General features: G+C 39.9%; 1 protein-coding gene across 1 annotated transcript in view; it reads left to right on the top strand.

Moving 5' to 3' along the window:
• Positions 1–19,333, top strand: part of LOC117527865 (ras-related protein Rab-37-like) — a 42,364-nt gene extending 23,031 nt beyond the window's left edge. The window contains exons 5-9 of the mRNA XM_034190366.1: positions 1,677–1,729; positions 2,111–2,176; positions 15,818–15,874; positions 15,950–16,026; positions 17,502–19,333. Coding sequence (XP_034046257.1) covers positions 1,677–1,729; positions 2,111–2,176; positions 15,818–15,874; positions 15,950–16,026; positions 17,502–17,607 — 359 coding nt within the window. The 3' untranslated portion in view covers positions 17,608–19,333. The remainder of the gene's footprint in view (positions 1–1,676; positions 1,730–2,110; positions 2,177–15,817; positions 15,875–15,949; positions 16,027–17,501) is intronic.
• Positions 19,334–21,941: the final 2,608 nt, after the last annotated feature.

Genomic DNA, 21,941 nt, shown 5'->3' with positions numbered 1-21,941 from the left:
TGAACACACCTTGGAGAGCTGTTGCACCAAGTGGACTGACATGAATCATGGCTCCAACACGAGATATGTCAATTGAAACAAAGGAGAGGATTATCAAACTCTTAAAAGAGAGTAAATCATCATGCAATTCTGCAAAAGATGTTGGTTGTTCACAGTCAGCTGTGTATAAACTCTGGACAAATACAAACAACATGAGAAGGTTGTTAAAGGCAAACATACTGGTAGACCAAGGAAGACATCAAAGCGTCAAGACAGAAAACTTAAAGCAATATGTCTCAAAAATTGAAAAATGCACAACAAAACAAATGAGGAACGAATGGGAGGAAACTGGAGTCAACGTCTGTGACCGAACTGTAAGAAACCGCCTAATGGAAATGGGATTTACATACAGAAAAGCTAAACGAAAGCCATCATTAACACCTAAACAGAAAAAAAACAAGGTTACAATGGGCTAAGGAAAAGCAATCGTGGACTGTGGATGACTGGATGAAAGTCATATTCAGTGATGAATCTCGAATCTGCATTGGGGAATGTGATGATCCTGGAACTTTTGTTTGGTGCCGTTCCAATGAGATTTATAAAGATGACTGCCTGAAGAGAACATGTAAATTTCCACAGTCATTGATGATATGGGGCTGCATGTCAGGTAAAGGCACTGATGGCTGTCATTACATCATCAATAAATGCACAAGTTTACGTTGATATTTTGGACAATTGAAAGAATGTTTGGGGATGATGAAATCATTTTTCAAGATGATAATGCATCTTGCCATAGAGCAAAAACTGCGAAAACATTCCTTGCAAGAAGGCACGTAGCGTCAATGTCATGGCACAGGGTCAATGTCAACGAGCATATCTGATTTGATGCAGGTGTTAGTTTTGAGGATGAAAATTTACAGGGTAATTCCATAATTTTTTCCTCAGAATTGAGTGATTCCATATTTTTTTCCTCTGCTTGGTCTAAAAAAGTAACCGTTACTGACTGCCATAATATTTTTTTTCTTGATTTCTTATAGTGTTTCTTAAAGCCAGAAAGTTGCCATTTGAAATGACTTTAGTTTTGTGTCATGTCTGTGATCTGCTTTTTTTCTACAAAATTAAACAACTGAATGAACATCCTCTGAGGCCGGTGATTCCATAATTTTTGCCAGGGGTTGTAGTAAAAGAGACTTACCTTAGTTTAACTGATTTGTTTTTGCTGTTGTTGTTTTCTGACACAGTCCAAACAACGATTCTTCTAATTAGTGTAAAAGGTATATTCTCTGGTTTTATTCCAGAGCATGATCTTTCAGTTTGAGAGCATGATTTCTTAAATTTACTCATTCTCTCAGGCAAAGAACATTTTTCGGATTCAGAGCTTGTTCTTCTTCTTCGTCTTCTTCTGCTGTTGCTGTTGCTGCTCCAAGCTTTGAATCACAGTACCTCATCCAGTAGCTTGTCACACCTGTAGACATCCATCTTGTAGCCATAAATGATAATGCAGTATTTTTTTCATATATTAGTTTCTCCAAAATATAAGTCACAGGACCCCGCCCCAAACTAGTAAACAAACAAACAAACAAAAAGTGATACACCACAAAAAATACAGTACTTTTGAACAGTGCACAGAGAAAACAGTATTTATTCATGTTGTTTATTGCAAATAGTAGTAAAGCTGAAATTTGTTTTCTTGACAGCATTACTTCTGGTCTATGACATCACCAACAAGCTATCATTTGACAACATCAGGGTAAGATGTCTCTGTTACATGCATCTTTCTGCTCTTTCTATTTTTTAAGCCTCACCCAGTTAATTTACATGTAATGTAATATAAAGGCGTACAACATTTCCTCACAGTCCTCTTTAGGAAAGACATGAGGCTACAGTTTCCTTGGTTACACAGTTCCCACTTTCAGTGATGAAAAGCAATAAAAGTGCTCAAGGATGAGAGTGACTCAATGTCACCATGATTGATTGGAGGATTGTAATAAAACACTGCCGCACAGGAGACGAGGCAGCACGCCATCGTGAAGTGGCGACCTGTATTTTGTTTATCAACCAATCCGCATTCCACATGATTGTCTCGCTCTGTGTTTCTGTCTCTTACCTCTCTCTTCTCATACTTTTAAAGGCTTGGCTGACTGAAATACATGATTATGCCCAGAAGGATGTGGTCATCATGTTGCTCGGCAACAAGGTGAGTGACGCTTCCTTGTTTTGCGTGACAGAATAAAGATTAGGAGGATAATTTGTACGCACCCTTATCACAGTCTCACAGACATGGATGCTTAAATGCTACAAAGTGCTTTCAGAAGTAATAATCTTTGTCCATTTGCAGATGTTAACATAATCAAACCAGGCAAATATTCCCGACTGTACAAACCAGCTACCCCGGGTGCTGCCCCAGAACTAGATTTTTTGGACTGTTTCTTGACTTTTGATATCAGTGTCAAATGATTCCAAACATACAAAAACCACTTTGCTTCCGCATTAGTCGTGAGAAGGTGACCTAACTGGTGTTCAGATATTTTTATTTACCTTCTGATAACCTAATAATCTATCAGGGAGGGGCTGTTTTATGTGGATCAAAGGTCACCCGCGGTACCCCTAAAGATAAATGTACTACAATATTTCAGAAAATGTGACATTTATGAAAACTAATGTGTTTTTATAAATACTGTTGTGTTTTCATAAATACTGCCAGACTTAAGACGCACTTATTTTCCCTTTCGTATGGTTAGCATACTGGCATCATATAGTTCTGCGCTTTTTATTCTTTTAATTCATTTTATTCAGAAATGGAGCGTGCCGCAGCCTCAACTTTACCTAAATTCTGGGTCTTTTAGTGAAGCTTAGGGCTAGTGGCCGGCAATCACCTTAGTATCTTGTTTTTCTTGTTGTTTAATGCTGACAAATTATACTGTATTTCTTGTCTTTCTGATGCCTGATTCTGTTTTTTCTCTCTGTTTAAGGTGCAGCTAAATCCAGAGATGGGTGTGGTATTTGTGCTGGAGACCCTCCTGTCCTGTGCACCAACAGCATTTCAAGTATATTCGTTTTGTGAATTGTTCTGTAATATTTATCTTCAGCATGGCCCAAGCAGAGGGTCACCCCTTTGAGTCTGGTCTGCTTGAGGTTTCTTCCTCAGTGGGAGTTTTTCCTTACCACTGTTTCTCTGGGGGTTAGTAAGGTCAGACCTTACTTGTTTGAAGAGCCTTGAGGTGCCTCTGTTGCGCCTCTGTTGTTATTTGGCGCTATATAAATGAAAATAAATTGAAATGAGATTACTGCTGTGTTTTCTTGTTGTGTGATGTCCTTCAGGGCCACCATACAACAGACATTCCTGGTTGTTTTCAACGAGAATGTTCAGTGGGGTTCAGAAGCTCAAAGCAGACCTTTCTGGACATTTTTAGCAGGAAAAAAAGTTTAAATGAGATCAAATAGAACCTCAGGGTCATTAAGTAGTTTCAGCCAAAGATTTACAGTATGAGATTTCTCAGTATGAGATAAATCATCAGCATTTATTTGTCTGTCTGACTGTTAGCAGGATTACGTCAAAACTACTGCACAAATTTTGAAGAAATTTTCACCACAGATAGAAGTTAGGCCATGGAAGACTCCATTAAATTTTGGAGGTGATCTAGATCCAGATCTGGATTCTGGGTCAAGATTTCTGGATCAAGATTGCACTTTACGAGTATATAGATTTTGAAGGATTACGTCAAAACTACTTCACAGATTCTCACCAAATTTGCACCACAGATAGATATTAGGCCGTGGAAGACTACTGACTTTTGGAGGTGATCTGGATCTGGCTTGTCGGGCGTCAGAAATCTCAGTTTGGTCTTGTTGTTTATATTCTTGGCCATGTAATGCTTCAGTTTCTGGCTGCATATTACGCTAACACTTATCGAACAGGACTGCCTAATTTGTGACCCATGGGGCAAGTTTGACCCATTTTGTCTCTGTTTTAGCCCGACGTGGGAATTGACAAGCTCCCTGAAGATCAGTAAATTACTGATCGGGAGAATAATGTGTGTTTTTGTTCTTCTGAAATTTTATTTTGCATTTAAAATGTTCATGTTCATTTTCTATACACTTTTATTTGTGTGTGACTTTCGTTCGCGGTCACCACAGTGAATCTATTATAAAGTCACATTGCAATTATTTAGGAAAATATTGCATTTGTAATTGTGATTTGTGAGGCCTGTATGATGACTGTTTGGTTTATCTCTGTAAACCACCACAGTGGAGTTGAAATTAAAAATCCAGATGTTCTTGTGTGCCGACTTTCAACCTTAATTCAAGGGGTTTAACATAAATATCACATTACGCTTTTAGGAATTACAGCCATTTTTATGCACAGTTGCTCTATTTTCAGAGCCTGTAAGTAATTGGACAAAATGATTATTGCCAGTACAAATCATCACTTTTATGATCTGTTTCTTTATATAACACAGGAAATGCATATATGAACATTTCCAAGTCATTGAATATGTTTGGAATTTAATTTCCATCAATTATTAGGCAAAATGGTATGGTACTGTATGGTAAATCTGTCTAGAGGAGGCAATTCTCACAAACTGAATGGATGTGCAAGAAGGAGACGAGTGAGGGAAGCCACAAAGACACCCAGACAACTCTGTAGGACCAATAGGATTCTGTGGAGAAAGTGGCCAAAGTGCTGCGATTGACTGTAATTTCTAAATGGTTAATACACTATTCATTGTTAAACCCCTTGAATGGAACCATTCTACACTGCAAACACATTTGGCGTCTTGATTGCTAAATTTCAGCTCTTTTGTGTTGGTGTACGGAGGCAAAAGTACACATTTTTTTTCTTACTGCACATTTTATTTTACTTGCACATTTATTTGCATATTTTTTACTGTGATTTATTCAGTGTTTAGTGTATATTTATACATGCCGTACAGAAAGAGTGCAGCTCAAACCGAAGTCAAATTCCTTGTATTCTTGTGGATACTTGGTGAATGATGGCGCCGTCCATGTACTTATGGACTGGATTGTATTTCCCAAGTTATCAAAGCTTAATGAGCAAAAGTTCTACAAACTGCATTTGGATATTTTTAGCTATTCAAAGCACAAAACTTTACATATTGGCATTCTCCCCCACCCCCAGCTGGATTTTGGAACAAAGTGGGGATGTTTTTTTTTGGTTGTTGTTGACAATCTGAGGTGCAGATGGGTGTTATTTCTGTTACATACGTCACAGAGGTCTACACCAAGCTGTCAGCCACAGAATTACGTGAGTTTTAAGATATTTTCCATTCTGCTTTAAATACACAAATGCATAAGAGGGAGATAAAATGTGACGTTACATGACCCCTTTAATAATGGTCTTATTTGGACCAGAATTTATCCTGGACTGATTTCTTAAAAGCAGTTATTTTTGACCCACAAACCTACATCCAGATGAATTTTTGTAACCCTTTAAAGGAAACAAAATTGATATAGAAAATTCTATTGCGCAAACTAGTGCCACAGTGTGGATTGTGCAACCTGTCAACACAGTGGCAAATCAACAGTCAAATTATACAACAACCCATTTATATCTAAAAATAAGTAAATAAAGCATTGTTTTAAAGACCAGTGGAAAAGAAATGCTGTGGGGAAAAAAAAAACTCCTTTTAATTTGGAAATCAGTCATCATTCTGGTGCATGTGAGGACTCTCCTCAGCACAGTAGCACTGAGGCTGTGACGATTAAAGCACCAGTTTTTCCTGTTTGTCATGCTCTGCCCTGGCTCTGAGTTTAGTTCTTAGTTCTTTGCGTTATTTCCTCTATGGTTTTCTGGCTTTAGTTTTCATATAAATCATGTAAATCTCACCTTGGTTCTATTTATTGCTTTTCTTTGTGTTGCACTTTTGTCACTAGTTCATTCTTTGGTTATTGTTTTGTTTTACTCTTGGTCCCTTTTGTTACTTTAGCCTTAGTTTAATTCTGTTTATCACATTTATTGTATTATGCTTTAGTCACAGGTTTTGGTTATTATTTATCTTCAGTGTTTCTTATCATATTATCTTCCATTTGTTATTTATTGCATTTTCTGTTTATCAGTTATCTTGTTTTATTTATTGCATTATTCTGTAGTCCAGTGATTCTCAACCGGGGTGCCGCGGCACCCTAGGGTGCCGTGATTGATCGTCAGGGGTGCCGTGAGTATTTTTCATATTCGCGATTATTTTTCATATTCGCGATTACCGTGAATTATTTATTTTATCCACAAAGCATAAAACGACTCAGAATCTGATGTCAAACGTGCTGCAGCCTCGCTCTCGTCTTAAGGCGGGACAATAACAAGGAGGCTGACGGCCGATTAAAACAGTGCCGTCTTCTTCAAAAGCCGTCTAAAATGCAGAGCTGTCGGTGTGTGTGTCTGTGCCTGTGTGTGCGCGCACGCAGAGTTAACAGGCTGCAGACTGCGAGGGAGGGGGTGGGTGAGGGAGGGGAGGGGGTGGGTGAGGGAGATTCCTGAATGCAGGCGCGACACGTTCAGTGCGCAGCGAGCGCAGAGCAGAGAGAGGATTTTAACCGGAGTGAACGTTAACAAAACGGAAACATGAAGCTGCCTTTACTTCTCTCTGAACTTTCTCTAAAGGTGTGATTCTGCCGTTACCGTCCTGTTCACACCATGCGCGCGTCGTATGCTGAATTTATGAGATCATGAGATGAAATAAACGGTCAAATATATTTAAAAACATATTTAAAAAATGAGAATATATGAATGAACTGAGAGCCACAAAAAAAAACAATGTTCAGACGCACAGATCACAAAAAGCAGGTGAGAACTCTGAACTTTAACAGCTGTTACTTTCCAAAGGTATTTATTTGTTCAATATGGGCTTAATGCAGTGTTTAAGCACAAAACGTGACTGATGAGGAGAAATAATTTCAGAAATGCAACAGAAACAACCACAAATCAGAAAAAGTTGGGACTGTATGTAAAATGAAGATAAAAATAAAAATGTTGCACCATTCCCAGTTTCTCCACTCACAGAAGCCAAACGTTCTTCCAGAGTTGTGTAATTATACTACAATAGTAGAATATAAAGAAGGGGAAAAAAGAAAAAAAATAGACAATATATTCGTCAATCGCAATTATTTGTCTGACAATTAATCGTCTCCAGAAATTCCTAATCGTGACAGCCCTACTTGAGATCAGAGCGCAAAATGCTTGAGGATTTTCGAAATGCGATGTTTTCTGTATCGATTTTCTATTGCGATAATTGGGTTTTGCGCAAAACCAGAGGTAATAGCATTATAATATTATTTTGGTTGGTGGTGTGCCGCAGGATTTTGTAAATATAAAAAGGGTGCCGCGGCTCAAAAAAGGTTGAAAATCACTGCTGTAGTCACCAGTTTTGTTTACAGTGGAGCAAAAAAATATTTAGTCAGCCCCTGATTGTGCAAGTTCTCCTACTTAGAAAGATGAGAGAGGTCTGTAATTTTCATCATAGGTACACTTCAACTATGAGAGACAAAATGAGAACAAAAAAATCCAGGAAATCACATTGTAGGATTTTTAAAGAATTAATTTGTAAATTATTGTGGAAAATAAGTATTTGGTCAATAACAAAAGTTCAACTCAGTACTTTGTAACATAATCTTTGTTGGCAATGACAGAGGTCAAACATTTCCTCTAAGTCTTCACCAGGTTTGCACACACTGTAGCTGGTATTTTGGCCCATTCCTCCATGCAGATCTCCTCTAGAGCAGTGATGTTTTGGGGCTGTCACTGGGCAACATGGACTTTCAACTCCCTCAACAAATTTTCTATGTGGTTGAGGTCTAGAGACTGGCTTGGCCACTCCAGGACCTTGAAATACTTTTTACGGAGCCACTCCTTCATTGCCCGAGCAGTGTGTTTGGGATCATTGTCATGCTGGAAGACCCAGCCATGTTGCATCTTCAATGCTCTCACTGATGGAAGGAGGTTTTGGAAGCCTATGCTTCAAAGTAGATATCAACTCAGCATTCTTCTTCCTTCAAACATGACGAATTGAGTTTTTACCAAAATGTACTATTTTGGTTTCATCTGACCACATGATATTCTCTCAATCCTCTTCTGGATCATCCATATGCTCTCTGGCAAACTTTAGATGGGCCTGGACATGTACTGGCTTAAGCAGGGGGGCACTGCAGGATTTGAGTCCCTCTCTGCATAGTGGGTAGCCTTTGTTACTTTGGTCCCAGCTCTCTGCAGGTCATTTATCAGGTCCCTCCGTGTAGTTCTGGGATTTTTCTTCACCGTTCTCATGATCATTTTGACCCCATGGGATGACATCTTGCGTGGAGCCCCAGATCGAGGGAGATTATCAGTGGTCTTGTATATCTTCCATTTTCTTACAATTGCTCCCGCAGTTGATTTATTCACACCAACCTGCTTGACTATTGAAGATTCACTCTTCCCAGCCTGGTGCACATCTACAATTTTCTTCCTGGTGTCCTTCGACAGCTCTTTGGTCTTGGCCATGGTTGAGTTTGGAGTCTGACTCTTTGAGGCTGTGGATAGGTGTCTTTTATACAGATAATGAGTTCAAACAGGTGCCATTAATACAGGTAACAGGTGGAGGACAGAAGAGCTTCTTAAAGAAGAAGTTACAGGTCTGTGAGAGCCAGAAATCTTGCTTGTTTTTGTGTGACCAAATACTTATTTTCCACCATTGTTTGCAAATAAATTATTTTTTTTCTCATTTTGTCTCTCATAGTTGAAGTGTACCTATGATGAAAATTACAGACCTCTCTCATCTTTCTAAGTAGGAGAACTTGCACAGTCAGGGGCTGACTAAGTACTTTTTTACCCCACTGTATTCTGTTTTACCAATAGTTTTTTTTTTTTTGTCATCATCATTTATTGTATTCACTTTTATGTATCAGCCAACATCTGTCCCATATTAGTTTTGGGTTATTATTAGTATTCTTGTTTTCCCCCTTTTTAGACTAGTCACGTTAGTTCTTCGTTTTGCCCCTTTTGTTTTGCTTACGCATTATTGTTTGTTTGGAGCACGTCACGTTATTCACAGTTAGTTTTCCCTCTTCTTTGTTTCACAAAACCATATCTCTTTCCAGAAGCTTCCACGCACCTGCTTCACATCACCTTGATTAGCCTGCTCCTTATTTAAGCCCTCACAGTTCCACAGCTCACCACCCGATTGTTGACTTAGTTCACTTTCTCACCCCTCGTTTTCGTCCTGTTTGCTCTTCAGTGGTTTTTGACCTTGCTTTTGTACTCTGATCTCCGGCTCACCATTACCCTCAACTCAGCCTGTTTCTTGACTCTGCCTTTGTTTTGCCTGCTTTATTCCTCAACACCATGTGAACGAACCCTGCCTGGTTTATGGACCATGTCCCAGCCTGCACCATGTCTGATACCTCTGCCTGTATGTCTGACTTCCTCTGTACCAAACCCAATGCCTGTTTAACAGATAAAGCCTTATATTCATCTAAACCTACCATGCCTGTAAGTCTGTATTGGTCTCCTACTGTTCCCTGTGTCAAGCCACCACCCGCCCTAACACTGCTGTACTGCAGGAGTGAGTCAAAACGGCTGTTAAATACTTTTCTCACCGTGCATCAGGAAAGTATTCACAGCGCTTCATTTTTCCACATTTTGTTATGTTACATCCTTATTCCAAAATGGATTAAATTTTTTTTCTTAAAATTCTACACACAATACCCCATAATGACAATGTGAAAAAAGATTATTTGTGATTTTTTGGAAATTTATTAAAAATAAAAAACTAAGAAATTATATTGTTTACTCCATGCAGATTTACCATAGAGTGCCATACTGTTTGTATTTCTTTGTAATTGATGTAAATCAATCAATCAATCAATTTTTTTATATAGCGCCAAATCACAACAAATAGTTGCCCCAAGGCGCTTTATATTGTAAGGCAAGGCCATACAATAATTATGTAAAACCCCAACGGTCAAAACGACCCCCTGTGAGCAAGCACTTGGCTACAGTGGGAAGGAAAAACTCCCTTTTAACAGGAAGAAACCTCCAGCAGAACCAGGCTCAGGGAGGGGCAGTCTTCTGCTGGGACTGGTTGGGGCTGAGGGAGAGAACCAGGAAAAAGACATGCTGTGGAGGGGAGCAGAGATCGATCACTAATGATTAAATGCAGAGTGGTGCATACAGAGCAAAAAGAGAAAGAAACACTGCATCATGGGAACCCCCCAGCAGTCTACGTCTATAGCAGCATAACTAAGGGATGGTTCAGGGTCACCTGATCCAGCCCTAACTATAAGCTTTAGCAAAAAGGAAAGTTTTAAGCCTAATCTTAAAAGTAGAGAGGGTGTCTGTCTCCCTGATCTGAATTGGGAGCTGGTTCCACAGGAGAGGAGCCTGAAAGCTGAAGGCTCTGCCTCCCATTCTACTCTTACAAACCCTAGGAACTACAAGTAAGCCTGCAGTCTGAGAGCGAAGCGCTCTATTGGGGTGATATGGTACTACGAGGTCCCTAAGATAAGATGGGACCTGATTATTCAAAACCTTATAAGTAAGAAGAAGAATTTTAATTCTATTCTAGAATTAACAGGAAGCCAATGAAGAGAGGCCAATATGGGTGAGATATGCTCTCTCCTTCTAGTCCCCGTCAGTACTCTAGCTGCAGCATTTTGAATTAACTGAAGGCTTTTTAGGGAACTTTTAGGACAACCTGATAATAATGAATTACAATAGTCCAGCCTAGAGGAAATAAATGCATGAATTAGTTTTTCAGCATCACTCTGAGACAAGACCTTTCTGATTTTAGAGATATTGCGTAAATGCAAAAAAAGCAGTCCTACATATTTGTTTAATATGCGCTTTGAATGACATATCCTGATCAAAAATGACTCCAAGATTTCTCACAGTATTACTAGAAGTCAGGATAATGCCATCCAGAGTAAGGATCTGGTTAGACACCATGTTTCTAAGATTTGTGGGGCCAAGTACAATAACTTCAGTTTTATCTGAGTTTAAAAGCAGGAAATTAGAGGTCATCCATGTCTTTATGTCTGTAAGACAATCCTGCAGTTTAGCTAATTGGTGTGTGTCCTCTGGCTTCATGGATAGATAAAGCTGGGTATCATCTGCGTAACAATGAAAATTTAAGCAATACCGTCTAATAATACTGCCTAAGGGAAGCATGTATAAAGTGAATAAAATTGGTCCTAGCACAGAACCTTGAGGAACTCCATAATTAACTTTAGTCTGTGAAGAAGATTCCCCATTTACATGAACAAATTGTAATCTATTAGACAATATGATTCAAACCACCGCAGCGCAGTGCCTTTAATACCTATGGCATGCTCTAATCTCTGTAATAAAATTTTATGGTCAACAGTATCAAAAGCAGCACTGAGGTCTAACAGAACAAGCACAGAGATGAGTCCACTGTCCGAAGCCATAAGAAGATCATTTGTAACCTTCACTAATGCTGTTTCTGTACTATGATGAATTCTAAAACCTGACTGAAACTCTCAAATAGACCATTCCTCTGCAGATGATCAGTTAGCTGTTTTACAACTACCCTTTCAAGAATTTTTGAGAGAAAAGGAAGGTTGGAGATTGGCCTATAATTAGCTAAGATAGCTGGGTCAAGTGATGGCTTTTTAAGTAATGGTTTAATTACTGCCACCTTAAAAGCCTGTGGTACATAGCCAACTAACAAAGATAGATTGATCATATTTAAGATCAAAGCATTAAATAAAATTAAAAAATTAAAAAAAAAAATTAAAATTAAAATTAAAATTACTCATAACCATCCCAAAGATGTATCGTTATCTTTGGCTGCTTTCAGTGATGCCGGTATTTGGTTAGACCCTTTCTCTCCGATTGTTCTGTCTGAGTTATTCTCATTAGTTACTTCATCCAAACCATCAACATGTTTATTAGACCCCATTCCTACCAGGCTGCTCAAGGAAGCCCTACCATTATTTAATGCTTCGATCTTAAATATGATCAATCTATCTTTGTTAGTTGGCTATGTACCACAGGCTTTTAAGGTGGCAGTAATTAAACCATTACTTAAAAAGCCATCACTTGACCCAGCTATCTTAGCTAATTATAGGCCAATCTCCAACCTTCCTTTTCTCTCAAAAATTCTTGAAAGGGTAGTTGTAAAACAGCTAACTGATCATCTGCAGAGGAATGGTCTATTTGAAGAGTTTCAGTCAGGTTTTAGAATTCATCATAGTACAGAAACAGCATTAGTGAAGGTTACAAATGATCTTCTTATGGCCTCGGACAGTGGACTCATCTCTGTGCTTGTTCTGTTAGACCTCAGTGCTGCTTTTGATACTGTTGACCATAAAATTTTATTACAGAGATTAGAGCATGCCATAGGTATTAAAGGCACTGCGCTGCGGTGGTTTGAATCATATTTGTCTAATAGATTACAATTTGTTCATGTAAATGGGGAATCTTCTTCACAGACTAAAGTTAATTATGGAGTTCCACAAGGTTCTGTGCTAGGACCAATTTTATTCACTTTATACATGCTTCCCTTAGGCAGTATTATTAGACGGTATTGCTTAAATTTTCATTGTTACGCAGATGATACCCAGCTTTATCTATCCATGAAGCCAGAGGACACACACCAATTAGCTAAACTGCAGGATTGTCTTACAGACATAAAGACATGGATGACCTCTAATTTCCTGCTTTTAAACTCAGATAAAACTGAAGTTATTGTACTTGGCCCCACAAATCTTAGAAACATGGTGTCTAACCAGATCCTTACTCTGGATGGCATTACCCTGACCTCTAGTAATACTGTGAGAAATCTTGGAGTCATTTTTGATCAGGATATGTCATTCAAAGCGCATATTAAACAAATATGTAGGACTGCTTTTTTGCATTTACGCAATATCTCTAAAATCAGAAAGGTCTTGTCTCAGAGTGATGCTGAAAAACTAATTCATGCATTTATTTCCTCTAGGCTGGACTATTGTAATTCATTATTATCAGGTTGTCCTAAAAGTTCCCTAAAAAGCCTTCAGTTAATTCAAAATGCTGCAGCTAGAGTACTGACGGGGACTAGAAGGACAGAGCATATCTCACCCATATTGGCCTCTCTTCATTGGCTTCCTGTTAATTCTAGAATAGAATTTAAAATTCTTCTTCTTACTTATAAGGTTTTGAATAATCAGGTCCCATCTTATCTTAGGGACCTCGTAGTACCATATCACCCCAATAGAGCGCTTCGCTCTCAGACTGCAGGCTTACTTGTAGTTCCTAGGGTTTGTAAGAGTAGAATGGGAGGCAGAGCCTTCAGCTTTCAGGCTCCTCTCCTGTGGAACCAGCTCCCAATTCAGATCAGGGAGACAGACACCCTCTCTACTTTTAAGATTAGGCTTAAAACTTTCCTTTTTGCTAAAGCTTATAGTTAGGGCTGGATCAGGTGACCCTGAACCATCCCTTAGTTATGCTGCTATAGACGTAGACTGCTGGGGGGTTCCCATGATGCAGTGTTTCTTACTCTTTTTGCTCTGTATGCACCACTCTGCATTTAATCATTAGTGATCGATCTCTGCTCCCCTCCACAGCATGTCTTTTTCCTGGTTCTCTCCCTCAGCCCCAACCAGTCCCAGCAGAAGACTGCCCCTCCCTGAGCCTGGTTCTGCTGGAGGTTTCTTCCTGTTAAAAGGGAGTTTTTCCTTCCCACTGTAGCCAAGTGCTTGCTCACAGGGGGTCGTTTTGACCGTTGGGGTTTTACATAATTATTGTATGGCCTTGCCTTACAATATAAAGCGCCTTGGGGCAACTGTTTGTTGTGATTTGGCGCTATATAAATAAATTGATTGATTGATTGATTGATTTTCCAGGCTAAGTGAAGATCTTCTAAATTAGTGAGACGCCATTTCCTCTCCAACTTACGGGTTATCTACTTTAAGCTACGAGTTTGTGAGTTATACCACGGAGTCAGGCACTTCTGATTTAAAGCTCTCTTTTTTAGAGGAGCTACAGCATCCAAAGTTGTCTTCAATGAGGATGTAAAACTATTGACGAGATACTCTATCTCACTTACAGAGTTTAGGTAGCTACTCTGCACTGTGTTGGTATATGGCATTAGAGAACATAAAGAAGGAATCATATCCTTAAAATAAAGTCCAAGACATATTCAATGGCAGTTTTACTGTCAGAGAGCCTCATCCACAACTACCACAAAAAGCAGCTGCACACACACAGAGCTTTTTATTTTTTCTGCATTCTGCTGCAAACCGGTGCTTTTAATTTTTATACATGTACAAACCGAGACGGTGGCGGAAGACATCAAAAGCAATACTCTTTTCACTCATGGTAACGACAACATGACACTTAACTACCCAGACAGCAAATAGATCCGGGCCGGATGTAGTCCAACATCTGGTACCATTCCTGAAAACAGATCGGGTCCAGACAGTTTTTGCACCCTGGCCCAGATCCGGCACGGCTCCGCTTTACAGTTCTGGAACAGATCTGGACCAGATCTGAACTGGATCCGCAAAAGACCAACCGTTTACAGACCATATCTGGCACGGATCTGGGGCAGATGTGGACCGCATCACAGCACCGTGGCAGGAACAAGTTTTACAGGGGTAAGTTCCGTTGATCCAAGGAAACAGATTTGTATCTATAACACACAGATCAGTGTCCCTGGACTTATAAAACTTAATTGTCGTAAAGAAACAAACCGCTTTGCAATAAGCATTTAAAAAAGCCTCAGTGACGATCATGATTACAGAGTACAGAGTTTATAACCGCTTATCGTTATGCCCCATGTTCATGCCACGGTGCTGTGATGCGGACCACATCTGTCCCAGATCTGTGCCAGATATGGTTTGTACACGGTTGGTGTTTTGCAGATCCAGTTCAGATCTGGTCTGGATCTGTTCCAGAACTGTAAAGCGGAGCCGTGCCGGATCTGGGCCAGGGTACAAAAACTGTCTGGACCGGATCTGTTTTCAGGATTGGTACCAGATGTTGGACTACATCTGGCCTGGATGTATTTGCTGTCTGGGTAATCTGAATAAACCAATTGAACTACAAAACACAATATATTAATAACAGTAACACCACTGTTAAACTAAGATGAACCACAATAACAACATTTAAAACCCCAAAACTCCCATGGCGCATTGTAGCACAATGTCCATTGTTTTCAGGTTAGCTAAAATTGCTAATTTCTCCAAAAATGTTAGTCCTATCAACTTTCTGTTTTCGCAGCGTTCATCCTTGACCAAAAATACATAAACATACCAAACAGAAAATGTCAGCTCTCCCTGGTTTCTGCGTGATCGAAGCTAAACACACACACACACCCACAGAGGCCACTTGGCTGTTATAGATTTAATTCCATTTCGTGTTCTACTTTGAATTTGACCTTCAGCAGTATGTCGGTTGTTTACCTATCAATAGAAAGATTGTTTGGACTGGTGCTATTGAACATCAGAAATTACAGAACACATGCTTGCACAAAGCCACTTTACACACAATACACTGCAGCCAGCTATGAAAAGACAAACTTTCACATTGTCATGATGACCAGCAGTCAGCGCTAATATATCTGAAAACTCCCTCTGGTGGCTCAGCAAGTACAAACGCTTCCTGGGGTCACAGATGTCACATAGCAGCTGCTCAATCATTGGCTTTGAGAGCAACAGGACCAGCAGTGTCCTTCTGAAGAAGCTGGAGGTGGTTTCTGACATCTCGTATCATTTTTTGGAGCTGGTCTCTCCAGTCAGCAGCAGAGAAGACGGATAAGGGGATGTACGCACACCCGTTAAAGGCATGTTGAAAGTGTGACCTTTGACCTCTGCTCTTGCTCTTTCCACTGTTGTCTTACAGTCAGACTTGGCTGCAGAGAGGGTTGTGAAAAGAGAGGAGGGAGAGAAGCTGGCTAAGGTAATGACCCGAACCACAGGTGTGTTCTTAAGAGCAGCCCCTTCATCTTCATCTTCTAATGCTTTCCCATTTTAGGAATATGGAGTACCATTTATGGAGACCAGCGCCAAGACAGGAGTCAATGTGGAGCTGGCCTTTCTCGCTATAGCAAAGTGAGTGTTGAAAGCAGTTTCATCAGATGTTAACATTCTCAATATTTCAGCCCAGTAACCTTGACCCCAGTCATTGACCTTTGGTCATTTGATCTTGCCGGGGCAATTCCAGAACTCACATATGTGTGCCAAATCTGGTGCAAATCCAAACGGAAAAATTTGACCTTTGAACTCAGTGATTAACATTTGGCAAATTTCACCATGCTTGGGTAGATCCTACATGTGTGTGCCCAATTTGGTAGGCATTGGAGTTAAAATCTGGATTTTGACCCTGATCATTGACCTTTATTAAATTTGATTTCTCCTGGGCAATTCCAGAACCCATCTCCATATGTATGGCAAGTTTAGTAGACGTAGGAGTGAATCAAACCAAACTCCCACTTTAAGGGCAGTTCTGGGCTTGACCTTCATCCGTGTAAGTTTCGTGTAAATCGGACCAATGCCCTGGAGGAGTAAAACAACAAACACAGAAATGTTGCTCAAATTATGTGGTATAATTCTTGTAATAAAAGTTGCATTTGTCCAAACAAATATTTATGTTTGCTCCAAGATGTATGTCCATAAGAGAACAAGCCTGCAGGCACCGTGTGGTTCAGGCAGCAACTCAAGTCACCGCCACCACAGGAAATAATTTTATGTTGCATTTTACAAATGTGAATAAGGATAGTCCAACAGCTGAATGTTTATCCATCCATCCATCCATCCATCCATCCATCCATCCATCCATCCATCCATCCATCCATCCATCCATCCATCCATCCATCCATCCATCCATCCATCCAAATTTGATCAAAATCAAGTTAGGTGACATCTAGTTCATAAACACGTAATTTTCTTGTCTGACTTCACGGAATGTTAGCCACAGTACAAATATTCCACACTTTCAGAGCTTTAAAAGTATCTTTGACAATGATAAAATTGATTTTCATACAATTCTGCTACAAATGCTTGTGATTAGAAGGACGTCTGTAACTAAAGCAAAATGATTTACAGTTAAAATAAACTATACAGTGGCTGTAAATACTGTTTTTTGACTCGGCAAGCAGCGTGATTCCTCCAGTTAATACGCTCTAATGGGTTTGTGCTAATTTCTTGTTTATTCATCTTGACTCGTTATAATGTGATGAGACCTCGTTGGGGCTCTTCGTTCCTTCTGAGTGCACAGACTGTTCTAACTGAATGGCAGTAAATTGTGCTGAAGGAGAAAACAGTGTCAGTCATGTAACGGGTATTTTAAGTGCACATTTGGTTAAATGAATCATGCTTGATGCGATTTATTATTATTGTTGTTGTTACTATTTCATTGCAGAGAGCTGTCCCTTTCTATGCTCTTGCATTTTTTTTCCTGTTCCTTTCTCGTTTTCTTGATTTGCTCACCCCGTCTGTGCTCCATCCCACACATCCACCTCCTCAACATCTAACTTGCTCTTCCTCTCACTTTTTTTCCTCTCCCTTTCTCTCTCTGTCTTCTTTAGGGAGCTGAAGCATAGAGAGACACACCAGCCCAATGAGCCCAAGTTCCAGATACATGACTATATTGAGTCTCAGAAGCGCAAGACAGGTTGCTGCAGCCTTGACTAGTCGAGACGGAGCAATGTACACGGATATGGGGAGAGGGAACAAGGTAAAAACATCTGGCTAATGCCGATAATAAGCCAATCCAGACACCGAGCCTGAGAGGAGACGAAATCCTCTTCTCTACCCAGCTTTCTTGGCCCGCCATCCCTTCTCAGAAATGTGAATTTAAAACTTTTCATGTCGTGCAGAAATATGTGTGGTCTTTGTGGTGACAAATTGTATCAAAAAAGTATGAGTCAGGACTCGGAGTTACAATCTAAAATGTCAGTGGTGGGTACATTTCAGCTAGTAAAGCTAACACCTAATTAGCAAAGTTAACGTTTTCGTTAGCCGATTTTTTGAAAACCAATAGCGGGCCAATTAGCTCCCACTAATTTTAGTTTGACTGTCACCTTAAGTCACATAAGTTTTTTTTTTAGGAAAAAAGCTGAACAGTCACAAAATATGTGAAACTATGCTGAATGGAAACTACTGTTCATTTAATTACTTATGTATATTTTGATCATCATCTCATGTTAGCATGCTAAAGATTTTTGGGATCATGTTTATGCTTCAACATATTAAAATTTCAGTTATTTAAGTCTGTTTTACAGCCAAAAATAAATAAATAAATAATAAAATAAAAATAAAACCTAAGCTAAGTTTCACAGTTCTCCTTTAAAAGTTATCAGTTAGCTGAGCTACTTGGTCTGCCATCGATGAGTGTCAGAAAATGGATGGTTAACAGTTAGCTTCAGCTAAATTTTTACCTGTTCATTGGTTTAGCATTATCACAGTTAACTATTCAGTTAGTGGATTAATGGTTATGAAAGCTTTTTTTTTTTATTTCTGCTTAGCTGTGCCCACTGCTGCTAAAATGCTATAGCCGTCTGCAGGGACAGAAAGAATGACTTTATCACAGCCATTTTCTACTCTCACTCAGTCCGTGTCTTATGGAAATAAAATATTTAGCTGCGGAAGTCAGGAACTTCCCACTTGTCCTAAGGTCCACTAGTCATAGTCTTAGGATCCACTCGTCCTTGAGTTCACTAGTTTTCCTGGTTAGGGTTAGGATGAACTTTAAAATCAGTTTGGGGTTGTCATATACACCATCAAATAATATAAGGAGGTTAGGACCAGTGGACCCTAGGACTAGTGGACCATTTCCGCGGAAGTCTCGCTCCGCTTCTCAGCCCTGTTTTACCGCGCTGTGGACTGACTCCCTTTGATTGCTATTATTGTAGAATGAACTGCTGGGGGATCTAAATGGATTTGGGTCTCACGGTTAGATTGTAGCTAAAAATCATTCATCTGCTCACATCTGTATTGGTGTTAGAATAAAATATTTTCAGGGCATTTGCCCCACTTGTGTCTGTCTGACCTTCAATTCAGGCCTGATGAAATGTCATTCAAAACCTGTGTATGTGTAACTGCTGGTGTGGAGGTTACCACTGTTAAATTTTTTTTTTTTTTTGCCCTTATCTTGATGTTGCACTCGTTAGCGACACGGTGCTCCAAGTGTTATGGTGTGTCGTTTGACAACGGGTGTCTGGATTGTACTGAAGTTGTGTTTGTTCACACGTCACACCATGTAATACGTTTATTTGTTTATGACGTTCATGATGAATGTTTGCCTGTCAAACCTGCTAGATGTCACATCTGTCCCTCTTCGGAGGCGTCACGGTGATCACAAAGTGCCATGAAAAAGTGCTTTGTTATCATGTTATATAAAAGTCTATTTTGTAACGTACGTGTATGTGGTGCTGTTTTTCTTTTCTTTTTTTAGTGAAGTGAGTCTCATCTGTTTGTTTTTGTGTGCTTTGAGGTGTGTGTGTGTGTGTGTGTGTGTGTGTGTGTGTGTGTGTGTGTGTGTGTGTGTGTGTGTGTGTGTGTGTGTGTGTGTGTGTGTGTGTGTGTGTGTGCGCGTTGGGGTGAATGTGTTTCAAAGGTGTGCTGAGAAGAATAAGCCACTGTGTGGCAGCAGATACACTGTTTATTGTTCACTATGTGGCTCAAGAATAGAAAGAACTGTTGTGCTTTTCATTTAATGCAACTTAATCTAGTAGGTTTGTACATATTAACAGTATGTTTGCCAAAATCACACCATCACATTCAGTATTATAATAATGTCTTGAGAATTAGAAATCAATTCAGAAATTAATGCAAATGATGCAATTTTGCATAATCAGAATATTTAATAAAATGTCCAAAGTTACAGGAACAGAGTGTGTGCTGGTGCCACGCGTTGTTCGCATCCACCACACTATGAAACCACCCAAGAAGACAACTGGTCCCCCCCCCACCTTAAAAATATATCTGCTACAGTCAGGATAAACCTGGGCATCCTCTCATTCCTTTTCCAGTTTTTGGTGTTCTCAAGACTGAGGCACCTGCATGGCGGATCATGCCCAGAGAAGCATATGGCCAAAATGTCCTGAGTGATGTTCCCTCACAGTGCAAGCAAAACTTCTCATCTGAGTCTAATTAACTCACAGAACGTAATTTCAGTGGCACCCAAGGATCCTCTAAAGCAGTGGTGTCCAAAGACATTCCAGAAAGAGAGAAGAGGTTACAGGTTTTCTTTGCAACCACTGACTCCACCAGGTGGTTTCACTGATGACCTCATTCCATCTGTTCAGCGTGATGTTAGTCAGTGAAATCGCCTGCTAGAGTCAGTGGTTGCAAAGAAAACCTGCAACCTCTTGGCCCTTTCTGTAATGTCTTTGGACAACACTGCTCTAAAGAGACCAAGTACCAAAGACATCCAGTCATCTGGTTATCATCGAAGTCGCTCCACCATACAGGAAACACCAGAACCCTAAAGACTTGATCCTTTGTTTTCTTGCAAAGATGTCAGCATCATCAAACACCTCTGTCTAGCAACTCCATAACTCCATAATCTCTTTCCAGGCATTTTGGAATCTTGAAGGTCAAGGATCTTCTCAGTGACATGGATACCTTTTGGACAGTTGGAATTGGTGCTTGCCCAGGGTTGGCAAGTTAGTGGGAACTTGCTGTTGGTCCCAGTGTAGGGATCTTGACCCTGGAGGGTGCAGTGGTGCTTTGGAATGCAGCCGCCTCATGTCTCATTGAGCTGTCCCATTGGTCCTCTCTTTATATGTGGTTTTGGGTCCTCCACCCTTTCATGGCTGGTCGGTGCCTGTGATCGCGCCTCACCTTCTGGCGGCATGGGGTCCTGGACCTATTGCTGTACATGTCTTCTCATTACTTATGGAATTCCTCATAATCATTCATGTTATCACACGTTTCATTAGCGCGACTACACTCTGCTCATAGATTTATATCTCTTACATATTTTTCTTGTGCAAACTTTTTCACAGTAGTGTATTTCTATATATACACACAATCATTTCATTTGTCTGAATGATTTTGCATTTTCCCCAATTAAAACCAATAAAAATGTTGCTAATGATCTAATATATTGTGTTCATCCAGTAATACTGACAACCTGCAAAAGAAAATATACTGAAATACTGCAACATTAATAATAGCTGCTATCATCATCATCATTATCACCTCAGTGACTGCTGCACTTAAAAAAAAGACAAAGAGATGTCATGGGGAAAAAATGGCAGATGTTGTTGCCAAAATAATTCTGTAATAAAATACAGTCAAAATACCAGCAAACCTCTCCACCACAATAAGGTGATGGATCCCAGAGAGCCACCACTACTTTCTGTTTAATGTTCAGTTGAGTGCACTCGGTGGTGGCTGATTAGTAGATCTGGGCTAGGATACATGTTCCACAGAATGTGCACATAGTGTGCACACTGAGCCTGTTGGTGACTTGACCCAGGGTCAAGGAGCCAACTTCCCTTTTTTTTTTTTTTTTGCTACCCATTTGCTCTCCCAGATGAGCTGGTCATGTGATGCAGATAAATGATCAGCACATCAACAAGATGTTCCTGTATGATAAGCTAGTAGAAGGCAAGTGCAACGTAGGTCAACCTAGACTCCGCTGCGTGAAAAATATTCCAACAGTTTAAGAACAATGTTTCTCAATGTTCAGTTGCAAGGAATTTAGGGATTCCATCATCTACAGTCCATAATATAATCAGACGATTCAGAGAATGTGGAGAACTTTCTACACGTAAGTGGCAAGGCCGAAAACCAACATTGAATGCCCGTGACCTTCGATCCCTCAGGTGGCACTGCATTAAAAACTGACATCATTGTGAATATGATCTTACCGTGTGGGCTCAGGAACACTTCACAAAACCATTGTCAGTTAACACAGTTCGTCGCTACATCTACAAGTACAAGTTAAAACTCTACCATGCAAAGCAAAAGCCATACATCAACATCCAGAAATGTTGCCGCCTTCTCTAGGTCTGAGC

This window comes from Thalassophryne amazonica, chromosome 16 (assembly GCF_902500255.1).
Source record: "Thalassophryne amazonica chromosome 16, fThaAma1.1, whole genome shotgun sequence".
Classification (NCBI taxonomy): Eukaryota; Metazoa; Chordata; class Actinopteri; order Batrachoidiformes; family Batrachoididae; genus Thalassophryne; species Thalassophryne amazonica.
Note: the sequence above shows the minus strand (reverse complement) of the source record. Positions and strands in the feature narration are given on the sequence as shown.